A 14,631-nucleotide genomic window follows, 5' to 3' on the forward strand; every position below is an offset into this window, starting at 1 on the left:
ATTACCAAACAGGAAAGGCCTGATGGCCCAGTCTGAGGCTGGGTAAATCTGGTTACAAGGCAGGGAAGCCAAATTTAGGGCTGGTAGCAGATAGCATTAGAGAGGAACTTTGCTGGGCAAGGACAGATCTGAACAGCAGAGCCGTGAGAGGTGGATGGAATGTCACTTATAAGAAATCTTATTCTCCTACTTGATAATCTTTCCCCACAAATAAACGAGTTTCTTCCTTTAAATGTAAGGCACTGAAAAGCAGCCTGACCTAGCCTACTGCCACACACGGTGAAAGCAAAGGTGCCTCTTTATAGTACGCTCGGCAGGGTTAAAACGAGTCCAGTTGGCATTGCTCTTCCTTGAGTCAGCTACTCAGACTGCTTTCTAGTTTCACGGTATCGCACTCAGTACAAAAGTAACCTACACCGAGTCCACACTGCACATAGCATCTCCTTCCCAAATACTCCAAACACCCGGAAGCGCAGAGCTTCCTGTCCCCCGAGGAACAGGTGACGGTAAGTGTGGGGACATGCTATCACCCATACTGTGAACATCATACTCGGCAAGAAAAATTCCCCTTATCCAGACAAAAAGCAAGGGGATTCAGAAGCTCTTTCCCTTCGTGTGAGTTGTACAGTCTGACTCATAGCAACCACATCTACAATGGAATCAAATGCTGCCCAGCCCTGCACCGCCCACAATCATTGGGAGGCTCAGCCATTGCCTCATTTCACACTATTACGCCCCTCTGCTGCTGACCCTCTACCAAACTGGCTGTTCTTCTCCAGCAACCTCCCTGCAAAGAGCGTTCTGAATACTTCCTCCAAGACAGCTTTACTTATTCCTCTAGCAATCCTGCTGCATCCCATATCCTTCGCCAACACACCTCAAATCCATCGATCCTTTTCCTTTTTCACATCCAGCTTTCTCATGCAGATGAGGGGATTGAAAATGCCCTGGCTTGGCTCAGTGATACCTTACTTATCCAAATAAAATGTTCACTTCTGGTGATTTTCAAAATTTTCTTATGTTTGCTCAATGTAACACATTGACTTTTGATTGTTCCTTAATAATCATCAAAAATCATGGCTGCCGATTTTTGACCCCAGCAGGTGACATCAGGATAAAGAATGACTCTAACAACCGCGGACAACACAAACTTGCAGACAATGACGATGACCCGAAGAACTTACTAGTGAGTGGTGAAGGTCAAATACCACATAGAGTGGTGAAGGTCAAATACCACATAGAGTGGTGAAGGTCAAATACCACCCAGAGCCTTCAGAATGGAATCCACTGGAACATAAAGAAAGCAAACATTCCCACAACTGGGCTGATAAACATCATCCTGGCAAATGATGAAATTGGAGCTGTCAAAGATTTCATTCCACATGGACCAACCATCAACAACCTACTCATGCTTTAAAATAAAAGCAAATGGATCACTACCTGCTTTCTCGGAACATGAGAATGTTAGGAAATCACTACATAAGAAAGCTTTCTATCTTGGGAGAGCCTACTGTGAAAATTTTTCTTAAAAAAATAAAGCAAAATGAAGGAATAAAATGCCACTGAGATTTAAACCAGGCTCTGTAATTAAGCACTTTTATATCTGCTTAAAACAATCTTAAAGCGTTCAAACACTATGAGAAAACTTTAAAATGAACAGAAAACCCAGAACTCATGTTGACAGCTGACAAAACAAGAAACAGTTTTATTAGGAAACTTTTAATGACCAATTTTTTTTTAAGCAAGCAAGCAACTGATTAAAAAGCTAGGTGGAGTGGTCACTGAAAGAGTCACACAAGCACACTGTAGTTTTCACGTGGGCTTCCAGATGAAAGGCTCATCCCGTATCATATCAAACTACCTTGCCTTTTGAGACAGAATGGAAGGATAAGCATACAAGCTTGGATTTGAAAAATGAACTCATGTTTATTATAGTTTCCAACGATGATCTTTTAAAATGGTGGCCTTAGTAAAATCTGCTTTGGCAAGCAAGTACAGGGGCCCCTGCAGAGAGGAAGTGAAAAGGCTGGGCATATCAACAAGGGCTGCTGGCACGTTCAAAGCGCAGGGGATAGTTCACAGAGCACAATGTCGTCCTAAGTAAATGGGTTTCAGGCAATTTCAGTGTTAAGATAACATCATTAAGACAGAACAGATTGTGCTCAAACCCTGCTGTTTATAATTAACACGTTGCTTCCAAATACTCCAGGGTCCCTGGTAAATAGTCTTCTGTTCACATCCACCCAGACCAATCAGAGAATTTTCATCAGCTTCCATGCTGGGCCAGCACCTGTTTGGACAAATCCAATAGAGCCAAAGAACTCCTCTCCCTGGCCAGCTAAGGAGGTGGATGAACACAGCTTGGCTTAGTCATTGTCACAGTGTCCATATGGCTTTGAAGCTTGTTTTCACAAGAAATCATACAAGTATTTTATTATGTCAAAGTTCACCGTCCTATAAAACAAAAACAGAATCCGTTAGCATCCTCACCCTTAGACGGCTCAGATCTGCATGATTCTGGGAAGCACATGCACATGATTCATAATGAAGGCTAACCAGTCCTTCAGTGCTCTCACATGGCAGCATGGTAAGTCTGATAACGGTTTTTAAAAAGTCACTAGAAACTTACTTTTTAAAAAAAGTTGTTTTGGGGGTTTATTTTTTTTTTATCATGCATAAAGTTTGCTTTTCTAAAAAAGAAAAAGTTAAAACTATTCAATTCAATTATACTCTAGAAAGTTCAGCTATCTTTTTGTCTAATAAACAGAATGAAGTAATTAGAGATGCTGCAGGATTTAAATCTTCTTTGCTTCTGAACATTGTTACCGTCCAAACACCTGTTTCATCATCACATAGTGCACAGCTCATCTGTCTTCATTGGCAGTGTTCACTCGTCCGGCTTCTCAGACTGGTTGACCTGTGCCTGTGTGGTAACTAAATCTGTGAGATCCAAGAATACCATACAACACACAGACGATGTGGATGTATATTTTTGTATTCGAATGGCAGGCGGGATAAAATAGCAGCGAGAGAGACATATAATTATTTTCCTTTCTCAAGGCTTCACTATAAATATTCAGCGTTGGAGGTTTATTATTCGAATAAATGGTCAAAATAATTAGATATAATGATCTTGAAACAAGTATAAAATTGAAGCCTTAAAGTATTCAGTTTTGCAAAAATAATCACCCATGTGAGAAAAGCCTTATAAAGATTCACTAATTGTATGCTCTTATTTATTAAACCATGATCAATTCATGTTTTTGTCTATCATTTTGCTAGAAAAGTTTTTAACATAAGACTGACATATTAACGAATTAAAAAGATTAGGACGGGGAACTATAGATACTGCTTACGAAAACACATTTAAAAATAGTTCCAATGAGATGCTGTGGCTGTGATCCCTGCTGCTGGACTGAAGATTACCGTAATTGTCTCCTCCCAAAATCGCCTCCACAAGTCGTATAAAAATACTGCTAAAGCTTTCCAAATGGTACAAAATCATTGCCAAAAACATCCTTTTACAAGCATTAGCAAAAATAAAAACTAAAAATATCTACAAAAAAGAACTGTTAAAGGGCAGCTTCTGCCCTGCCCCGCCCCCCGCATGAAGACAGGGAAGGTGCCGCCACGAGCCCACTGATCTATTCAACGCGCTCGTCTTTCGTTCACCTCCAGAAACTCTCGCACTTCTACCAAGGACCTCGAACATCCGGAAAACAGAACTAGAACACAGTGGAAATGTCCCCTGAATGTTTGGAAGCTTCCTTGTGTAAAACGATACGGTACTGGCCCAAAGTTGTTCTTTTTGAGGGTTTTATAAAGAAAACAGCTGCAGTAGCTCTTTTTAGCCACAGGCAAAGGGAGAAAAGGAACTTTCACAGCCCTCTAGGAAAACGCCTCTACAATGACTTGAAGTTATACGCTAGCGGAGGGGAAGAAGGAATGCTCACTTTCATTGATCTTTTTAGTTCAAGTGGAAAAAAGTGTAGAAAAGGGAGAAATTAACACAGGCTAACTTCCAACAGGTCAGCACTAGGTGAGACCCTAAATTACAGGGCAGTATTTGCCAGAATAGTAGGTAGCTATAACAAATGGTGAACATGATGTCATACAGAATAGTTGACGGACTAAGATAACAGAATTGCAACTATGTTGTGATAGCTATGGAGCATGTCTATGTAATGTAAAAGTACCAAAAGAGAATATAAACAAAAACACTGTTATAATAGAATTCCTCTATTTCACTCAGTACTCTATATTACTATAGCATACTTTGTGCAATTGCATTTTCTTTCACAGAATGAATAAATTGATGTAGACACACTTCACAATTTACATACTGTATCGTGATTCATTTATCATCTCATCTCTTTTCTGCCTCTGTGAAGTACTGAAGCAAATGGAATCCTATATAATCCAAGCTACATGATGATGTCACTATTTTTCTATCCTTCCCACTGCGCCCCCACCCCCATATAAATCCATGACTCCCAATTGATCCCCATATATATTTTTCTAGCAAAATGGCAGGCTTTGGTAGAGTAACACAAGGGGGATTTTTTTTTTAATTCATGGAGAATTCCATTATCTTTAAACGCCATTTTTCCATGACCTTTTAGGGAGCCCCCTTGTTAAAACAGCAATACCAGAAATCATAGCATTTCATGACACAACAAAATAGCGATGTTTTAGGAGACAAACATTGATGGACTCATTGAGAGTGGTGTAGCTTACGAAGGAGGTCTGCAATTTAGATACATTCCCCATGGCTTCAGATGCATGCTGCTGTTACTTGGCACCCTCAAGCTGGTCCCCGCCTCAGAGTCCAGGCAAAAGAAGATCAGACCCTTGTGATTGAGACCCATAGGGTCTTTAGGGGCAGGTTCTCAGAAGGTTGTCTTTCTTGTCTGTCAACTCCACTGAAACCTTTTCAACATCCCAGCAATAGCAAGCCTCTACCGACAGATGGCTAGTGGCTCTGCTTGAGAAGCACTGGCTGGGAGTCACTCCTGAGTCTCCCATCTGATAAGAGAGAATGCTAACACCGAGCATTCTGTGCACCCTCAGATGAAACACACACACACACACACACACACACACACACACACACACACACACACACACACACACACACACTCTCTCTCTCTCTCTCTCTCTCTCTCTCTCTCTCTCTCTCTCTCTCTCTCTCTCTCCCTCTCTCTCAACCACTGAATTGTGACTCATGGCAGCCAATGAGCTGAGGCAGACTCACAGTGACCCTCCAGGGCAGGGTTGACGCGCCCCTGTGGGGTTCTGAGACCGTGGCCCTTTATGAGAGCAGAAAGCCCAATTGGTTCTGAATCACTGACTTTGCAGTTAGCAGCCCAATATGTAATCACTATGTCACCAAGGATCCTGACAGGTGAGTATTAAATTCATATAAACACAATTTTAAGGCTTTGGATAGTTAAATATTAAAGGGGAGCCCTGAGCATAGTGGGTTACGAGATGGCTGCTAATCGTAAAGTCAGCAGTTCAAAACCACCACCAACTGTTCCACAGCTCCTACTGTAAGAGTTACAGCCTTGGAAAAACTGGAGTTGGCATTGACTCAATGGCAGTGAATTCTTTTTAGAATATTGAAAGGATTCTCACTTCCATAGAACCCAAATGAATTATTACCTAAAGTAAGCTTCAAAAAAAAAGCTTAATAAAAGAAAATTTTTTTAATCAGATTTTAAAATGCTTTAATATTAATTATATGGAACACTCAATTTTGCCTTTGATCTATGTTCCAAACTTAAGTTAAAAACAATCATAAACTGCTAAATACCACACACATTAGGACAATTATTAGCGAGCTTCTCGGTCATCTATTTTCCCCTATCTCTATCTCCACACATCCTGTGCCCTTTCTCTGTAACCAGGCTCTTACAGTTTTGGTTTCTAAACCTTTCCACTCTCCCACAGTCAATAAAGTTCTCTACTCCCTCTAGCTCTCCAATGAATATATTTTTCTCTTCCTGGCTTACTGGACACCTAGCTCTCTCTAAAGCAGTGGTTCTCAACCTGTGGGTTGCGACTCCTGGGGGGTGTTGTTGAATGACCCTTTCAAAGGGGTCGCCAGACTCACTCATAACAGTAGTAAAATGACAGTGATGAAGTAGCAATGAAAATAATTTTATGGATGGGGGGGTCACCACCACATGAGGGACAGTATAAAAGAGTCGTGGCATTAGGATGGTTGAGAACCACGGCTCTAAAGGATCTAGCCCCATCATCAGCTTCCTCCCAAAAGGTTAGACTCTCTCCCCTATCTCAGGCACCCCGTCATGTGGGGTCTGTGTCCTTGTGGAAAGAGCTCTGTTCCTCTGAGTTCAGACCATTCTGTTCTCCGTGTTCCGTCCTCCCTTGTCACCACCTCTGAGTGAGTGACAGCCACTCTGCCTCTCCTTCCCAAGACCAGCATCCATCCGAGTGACTCCAGTGCTCACTGCGTTCCTTGCGCCCTGGCTTTTCTTTTCACTCTCACGGCCGCACTCCAAAAGGCTCTACTTCTAAAAAGAAAAATCCATTCTACTCTCCAATCTCTTCCCTCATGCTATCTGCAACACCTTGGAATAGCTAGTTCACATTCTCTTGAATAAAACCTGTGCTGGGCAGGTCATTGTACCATTAGCTCCCCGCTGGCTTATTCCCTTCACTCAGGCACCTGTGAGGCTCCAGTGAAAGCACTCGGTCAACCCCCCACGATGTGACTTTAATAATACCCCTCTCACCATGCCAGTACTGAGTGTACGTAAAACTGGTGCCACCGTAAACCCATGCCAACTTCAACTGGGCCCTCAGCCTCCCCCCAAGCTTTTTTATCCCCGTGCTCTCCTCCACTTTCCAAGGCAGCGACTTAAATGAGCCCACATTCCTCTCTGAGAGCTACTATTTCTGACCTTAGTCTCAGCAAGTAATTATGGCTCTTCTTTCACAGACAAACAGAAGCTACGAGATCAGACAACTTCTTCAATTTCTTGCCACCAAATCTCCAAGTGCATCACCATTTTGTTGCAAGGGAATGGGATCACCTCTGCTACTCAGGGCTATTTCTTTCAATTCCAGTTCTAAATCCCACGCCCGCACGTCAGATGTCAGACTTTTAATCCATCTCTCTTTTGTACAACGGACTCTTTTCTCTACATGTTCTTTTCCATCAGCTTGTAAATAAACCTTCATCTTTAAGTAGTTATTACAGCATTCTTACAATTCAACATTCCTTTTAGCACAGATACACTTTCCTTATGACACAATTCTAGAATGTAAGCTCCTGAGGGTAAGCTATATGGCTCTCTTATACTGGCTGCAGTATCCGCAAAGCCTCAAACCGTTTTCTTTACAGTGGGTCATCCAACAAATGGTGAACAAGATTTGCTAAACCTACTTGCTTCCTTTATTTCCATAAATTGTTATTAAAATCAGTGTAATTTGACTTCTACTCTACGATGCCACCGTTAGTACTCTTGACAAAGTTACAAACGACTGTCTGTGATTAACTGAGATGCCCCTGCCTGTCTTTGTGGCAATATCTGACAATTAGGAAATTTACACCCTTCAGTGTCTTTATGTAACCAATTTTACATATAAATGGTTTATCCACTTAAGGCATATCCTGAGTATTTTGTTTTTAATCTTTTAAAAAATATGGTTCTTCAATAACAACATATTGTTTCTCCATGAAAATGTATAAATTAGTGATCTATTCCTTATTATTGAACATTTTAGTTGTGCTTTGTGATCTAATTTTAGTTCTCTGTCACAGGTGCCTGGAACTAGGCATACAACCACGACTTCTTTGCTAAGTATCCTGGGTACTTCTCTCCACGCTGAGATCTGGAAGGAAACTCAGTCCCGTAAGTACCCTTGTTCTTGCTGCTTCAGAACCAAAGCCACAATGGTTTCCTTTTCAACGACAGTTATGCTGCCAAACATGCATTCGGTCACTATTTATTGAGCATATAGTAGGTAAAAAGTATTGTGGTAGACACTGAGTAAGGCCGTGATAATTAAGATACAGTGTGCTCTTTGAGCTTGAAATTATATTCTAGAAAGACAAGCCAAGGGTAATGAGCAGTATCCACCTACATGCTTGAGAAGGTGTCTGTGGTAGATTTGAGAGGGCTTGTCCAGGGAGGAAGAGTTCCTTTGGAACCTGAACATTACACCCCAGTGAGCTAGACGAAGGAGAGAAGTGGTAAAGGACAGCACACGCAAAGGTGGGATGCAGAATGGTTTCTGAACAACTGAAAACAAGTGTCGTGGCTACAGGGTTCACATTGAGAGGAGAAGGGGTCTGTATGTGCCAGATATGGCTGGGCCTCAAGGCAGGGGTCGGATCATTTGGGCCTTACACTCTATTAAGGATTTTATTTTTTATCCCAAGACTTCTAAGCAGGAAGGTGACATTAAAGTTTTGGAAAATTTTATGCAGTATTCTTTCTGGCTGTAATGTGGACAGTTTTAAGCTTTAGTTAAAAACAGGTAAGAAATAAAAGATAAAACGCAGAAGACTACGCAGGGTCTCTCTCTAGAGACTGGCCAGTGTTGGGTGCCCCCAAAGGCAAATCACCTGAGGACTAAACAGGCTCTGGGAACATCCAGAGGAAGTGGAATTCACACAACAGGTAGACAAATACTATGAATGGGAAGAGGGAAGCCATCACTCCCACACTATTGAACAAGGGGAATGAAAAAGATGGGCACCAATACAGGTGACTGGAGAATTCTAACCTGATGCTTTCAATTTGTTTTGTGAAACAGAGCAAATGGTGATCGGGGCACATATGCTGGGGTTTGTGATGTGCTGAGTCAAGACCAGAGGTGGAAAGGAAGGCAGTGAACTAATTATTCTTCAACAAGTTAGGTGATTGGCTTGGAAGTAGGTCATAAGAATAGGGACATGAAGACAGACTATATAAGTCATAAATCCAAGTTTCTATGAGAAGTTGGGGAGTGGAATAGACAAGAAATGGCACTCCCAGCCCTGAGGGTTGGGGTGTGATAACTCCAGAGGAATTAACATCCCTGGGGAAGAACCAGATTTTAGTTTTAAAGCAATGAGGAAGTATTGTGGGAGATGGGAGATGTTTCAGTACATAGGTTTGTTGTAAGAGAGAGAAAAAGATTAAGAGGTTAAGTAAGTAGAAAAGAAGTTCGATACTAATCTCCAGTGCCTGCTCCCTCCTGAGATGATAAAAGCAAAATGCGCCCTGGCAAGGTTTTATAATTACTGCGCTGCTGTGGATCACCGAACACCAAATTCAACTTGTTTCACTGTATCACAATATCAGACATTCACTAACCCTTGAGCTATAAAAGAATCGTTATATATAACATAACCCAACGCACTCAGAATAATGGCAAAATCCCTAAAACAAATACGCATTGTTCCAAAGTGATGCCTTTGAATGGAGACGCTTAAAAATAAATGCTCTAGAATCATTATTTAGAAAAGAATGCGTACAGCTTAATGATGAGAATGTAACATTTAAAAAGTTTCTGCCCAATTTCTTTTGTGTACACAGTTGCCTGGTTTTATCATGATGACTATTTCATAATATTCATTTTATGTTTTGCGTCTTTGTATTTCCCAAATGTGTGGCAACTACCTGCATCATAATGATAACAGAACTTGTTATTCAGAAGAAACTTGAGAGGAAGAATAGCTGCCAACCCATGGACTAGAGAGCCTCAAGGTGGAAAATGTATCAGAGACGATCTATAACTCTACATCCACGTCAAGAAACATTTTTAGGGATGTTTCATGAGTTTTGAAAAATATGTGAATACTTTCATGATTCACTTCATTTATTTAAAAAAATTCTTTTATTGGGGTTTCTTACAGCTCTTATAACAATCCATATATCAATGTATCAAGCATATTTGTACATATGTTGCCATCATCATTTTCTAAACATTTACTTTCTACTTGAACCCTTGGCATCAAATTTAACCCCCACCCCCACTCTACCCTCGTGACCCCTTGATAAATGATTGTTTTCATATCTTACACCAACCGCTGTCTCCCTTCATCCACATTTGTGTTGTTCATGCCCCTTGGGGGTGTGTGTGGAGATTATGCATCGATAATGACGACTGGTTCCCCTTCCTCTTCTCACCTTCCCCCTACTCTGCTGGTGAAGCTTTATGGATTCATTTTCAAAGAAAAGAATGCTCAAGTGGCATCTTCATAGTCAGATGGTTGGGAAATCAATCCTATTTGTTCAACCTACAGTCCTGACAGATTACTGTCCACCTGCAAGCATAAGATGTGGACGTTCATTCCCATAGCCACAGCTTGAGCATGGTCTGCCACAGAGTTCTCAACCTGTGGGTCCTGACACCTTTGGATGTAGAACAACCCTTTCACAGGGTTGCCTGATTCATAACAGTAGCAAAATGACAGTTATAAAGTAGCAACGAAAATAATTTTATGGTTGGGGGTCACCACCACATGAGGAACTGTATTAAAGGGTTGTGGCATTAGGAAGCTTGAGAACCGCTGGTCTACCATTTCATTAGGAAGTTTCTTACATTTTTTTGAAGTCACAGTCTTTTATAATTTAATCATCAACGTGTTATACCATTATCCTTGTAATATTATATGTATTAGACAAATGGATCTAATGAATCCCATTACAATGAAGGGTAGAGTGTTAGACAAGGAATACAATGCAATAGAGGGACCAGTGGCAATCATGGCAAAACAACTTCCCATCACATCTACAGGTCAACTTGAGGATCATTGGTATGCCTTTGCAATAAATCTCTACTCTATGACTGTGCTATAAAACCCTCATTAATTAAAATTTTTTTTTTGGTTTGTTGAAATTTCTTACATCTTTGGACAGCTCTCATTTTCATAAACATTCTCTCTCCTCCGTAAAACTTCTAAACAGAACTCTGAATAAGCTTAATTCGTTTTACACATGACAATTCCGGAAATAACTTGTCCTTCCTCAGCATTCTCTCACATCCCCAACGCCCCAGCTATGAGCGTGACACGTTTCCTAGTCCTACCACTTTCTGTGTCTTCCCATCTTGCACCCAGTTGCTAACACCCCTTGCACATAGGACCCCAGATCTGAGCTGCCTATGGGGACATACGACAAAACTGTAATTTCCCTCGCCTTGAACGAGGGATAGTATGTCTACCAGTGGGACTTTGAGGGTACGATCTACGTTAGGATTTTAAGAACTTATAGTTAAAACACTTAGGACTTAGCTCTGAGATCTCTCCCAACTTGTTTGAGTCCATACGTTGGTTTGTTTTTCAGTTTACTGGTGCTGCTAAATTCCCACAGTTCCCAAGGACCCATGATCCTATTCTGTTACTATCTGTGAGGATCTTGACTTGCGTCATCCCCCAATTAGCTTTTCTTCTCAATTCTGTGCATTTGTAAGCTTTTCTTCCCAATTCCGTGTCATTTGTAAATCAGAGGGTTCGTTCTACAGTGGAGGTTCTTTACTCTTGGCACTTAAAAAATCTTTTCTCCTTTAAATGACATTACACTGGGAATTAATTTTTATATTTAGCCTGTAATTTACATAATTTGAGACATCCCACATTAACAATTACTCATCTCTCACCTTGCAATGGCTCTGATGAAGTCCAGAGACACGGTGCATTTGTATTTTGGTCCATCAAGCTGATCGTCATGGCCAACGAGGGCTAACAGCTGGAGAGTCACTAGAGAGGTGATCTAAAACCGAGAAAGCGTTTGTTTTTATGAAAAACTGTTTCAATGAGATTACATGATGCCCTTATTTCTGAAATATATATCGAATTGAAGCCATGTGAAGATTAGACAAAAGACACCCCTAAACAACCCACCCCGATCACTTTGAAATGTGTAGGTACAAGTTTGTATGTATGTTTAAGTCCTTGTGAATCAAACTACACAGTCACTTAAAGACTCCACTACAGTTAGCGTGGCTTCATTAGTGACTCAGCCACATCATTAGAGGTCTTTAGAAATACAAATAAAGCAAATACTATTTCATGGAGTTTCTATCTAAAGACTTCAGGAAATCAGACCTACTGCTTTCCCTGGGGGGAATTAAAACACTTACACGTGGATTTAGGGCTCTTCAGTCTTTGGCAGCTGATTAGATAGATGTAGGAAATGTATACCTTCACCCTGAAGTTTGGCCTTGCTTTAAAACTGAATTCTCACCAGAAGGATGAATATTGACAAAAGCAAAAACGCCTCCTGACAAGTCAAGAGCTAAAACTGTGAGCATTCAGCCTCTTCTCTTAATTTCCTTTTCTCAACTCTTACAGGTAACAGGAAAAGAGGGCAAGAATGGCACGAAGCTTTGGCATGTTGGAGACCTGTTCCTCCTCCATGGAAAAACAGTATGAATTCCATTTGCAACACTTACCCAATCAGATGCCTCAAGAATTTAAACCACTCACTCAGTCCTACTAGTTTATAGACATTCACCAAAGACTTCACGGATACAGACAGTAATAGCAGTAGCGTTCTTTAAATAAAGTACTCGATGCTCATCATCTCACTGACTGTTCCTAACTCAACAAGGTGGATATTATTGTATTCATTTTATATATTAGCCTTAGAGATATTAAGTAACTTTCTCCAAATCCCAGAGCTAGGAGCTAATTTAGCAAGAATTTATAACTTGAAAGCACACTTACCTTACTAACCTATAATGGCTCTCATTCTATTATAAAATTCTTAAATTATTTATTTATTATTTTTAGTGAGAGAGTGAGTGAATGAGTGAGTGAAAGAGTGAGTGAGTGAGAGAGTGGGTGGGTGAGTGAGTGAGAGAGAGAGTGGGTGAGTGAGAATGAGTGAGTTAGTGAGGGAGAGTGAGTACGAGAGTGGGTGAGTTAGTGAGGGAGTGAGAGTGGGTGAATGAGTAAGTGAGAGTGAGTGAGTGGGTAAATGAGAGAGTGAGTGAGAGAGTGGGTGAGAGAGTGAGTGAGTTAGTGAGGGAGAGACTGAGAGAGTGAATGAGTTGTCTATTATAATTTTTAAGGGAACATTACCATGCACTATTCGCTCAGCTATCGTTACTTTATTAATAAATTAAAGGGGGCAGATGATAGATATACAAGACTAAGCAAGACTTTGATTTGAAATTTGGTATCACAAATTTGGTTATGTCTTTTTTTTTAATGTGCCCTAGGCATGAAACAGTTCTGGTCACGATCTAGGCATCAAGCTAGGATGAACAAAGGGCTGCCAGTCTGTTTTGCCACTGACTGATATAAGAGCACCACCACTAATCAGGGGTCTCTTTGCCCATAGCCAGGGGATTGGTTATGTCTTAAAATACTTTTATATATGTTCCGTGTTGCATGTATCTTTTTAAAAAACATTTTATTAGGGACTCATACAACTTTTATCACAATCCATACATACATCAATTATGTAAAGCACATCTGTACATTCCTTGCCCTAATCACTTTCAAAGCATTTGCTCTCCACTTAAGCCCTTTGCATTAAGTCCTCTTTTCCCCCCTCCTTCCCTGCTCCCCCCGCATGTATGTATCTTATAGCTGTTGTGCATTGTTATTTACAAGCTTGTTATATCAAACTTCTTAAATGTGTTGTTTGAATCTTATTTGTTACCTATCTAATCTACTCAAATTGAAACCAGATTAAAATTTTCCCACTATAAGGAGTCCTTTTGTATTTTGTTTTAAATTTTCAAAGGTCTGTTATAAAGTGCATACAGCTTTAAAATCACTACATTTTGTTGAAGTGAAATGTTTCCTTGTTTTATGATTCTTTCCTTCTTTGGCAATGTTTTCACCTTTTTCTGGTGTCGGAATCCATTTATCAACTTTTGTCTCGTAAGAAGAACAAGCAGGAACATAGTGGTGGTGAAGGGTGCTCTAACTGAAGCCTTCTCCGGCATGTTTTGGTTAAAGCTTTGGCTAGCATTCTCATACTAAACAAATATAATTGCTCTTTGAGAGGGGCCCTGGTTGAGTAATGGTTACAAGTTGAGCTGGGTGTGAAATATCTGCAGTTCAAAATCATGAGGAAGACAGGGCTTTCGACTGTAAAGAGTGAACAGCATTGGAAACTCCCCGGGGGCTGTTCCACCCTGTCCTGGAGGGCCACTCCGAGTCTATGCTGACTTCACAGCAGTGCGTACTGTTCTTTAGTCTCCAGAAAGTCAACAGCAAATGTCTTGAGCATGGCCCCAAATGCTGCCATGACCTACGGTACTGACCATTCTGCATTTGCCTTGACGAAACCACTTCCATCTCTTGGTAGCCAGCCGTTGCTTTGTACTTTGCCTACAGGATAGCACCGATAAAGCCATATTTTATCTCCTATTAACAATTCTTCAAATTCTTGCTCTTTCATGTTTAAAACTTCCATAAAATGTTCTATCTGTAGCTGGTCTGGGTATATTTCACGATCTGGGACAACAGCTTTGGCAGCCACACAGGGGAAAGCTTAACTGTAACTTTTTAGTTAGAGATGTACAGCCTGAACCAAATGATGTTTCTTGATATTGGCTATTTTTTCTACTGTCTTCAATTGGGGCACAAACAAGATTGTTTCCTTACACACTGATTAAGATTAGCCTGCGGCAGTATACTTCACCTTCACCAAC

General features: G+C 40.8%; 1 protein-coding gene and 1 non-coding gene across 3 annotated transcripts in view; both read right to left on the reverse strand.

Annotated features, from left to right (window-relative positions):
* Nucleotides 1–1,901: 1,901 nt before the first annotated feature.
* Nucleotides 1,902–14,631, reverse strand: part of ORC5 (origin recognition complex subunit 5) — a 79,932-nt gene continuing 67,202 nt past the window's right edge. For both annotated transcript variants that reach the window (XM_075558516.1, XM_075558515.1), the window contains 2 exons: nt 11,620–11,732; nt 1,902–2,454 (listed from right to left, as the gene is read on the reverse strand). In XM_075558516.1, coding sequence (XP_075414631.1) covers nt 2,409–2,454; nt 11,620–11,732 — 159 coding nt within the window. In that variant the 3' untranslated portion in view covers nt 1,902–2,408. The remainder of the gene's footprint in view (nt 2,455–11,619; nt 11,733–14,631) is intronic.
* LOC142457650 (small nucleolar RNA SNORA48) lies at nt 13,173–13,316 on the reverse strand. The gene has a single exon (XR_012786349.1). It is a non-coding gene; the product is annotated as a small nucleolar RNA SNORA48 (small nucleolar RNA).

The sequence above is a fragment of the Tenrec ecaudatus genome, chromosome 9, assembly GCF_050624435.1.
Source record: "Tenrec ecaudatus isolate mTenEca1 chromosome 9, mTenEca1.hap1, whole genome shotgun sequence".
Taxonomy (NCBI): Eukaryota; Metazoa; Chordata; class Mammalia; order Afrosoricida; family Tenrecidae; genus Tenrec; species Tenrec ecaudatus.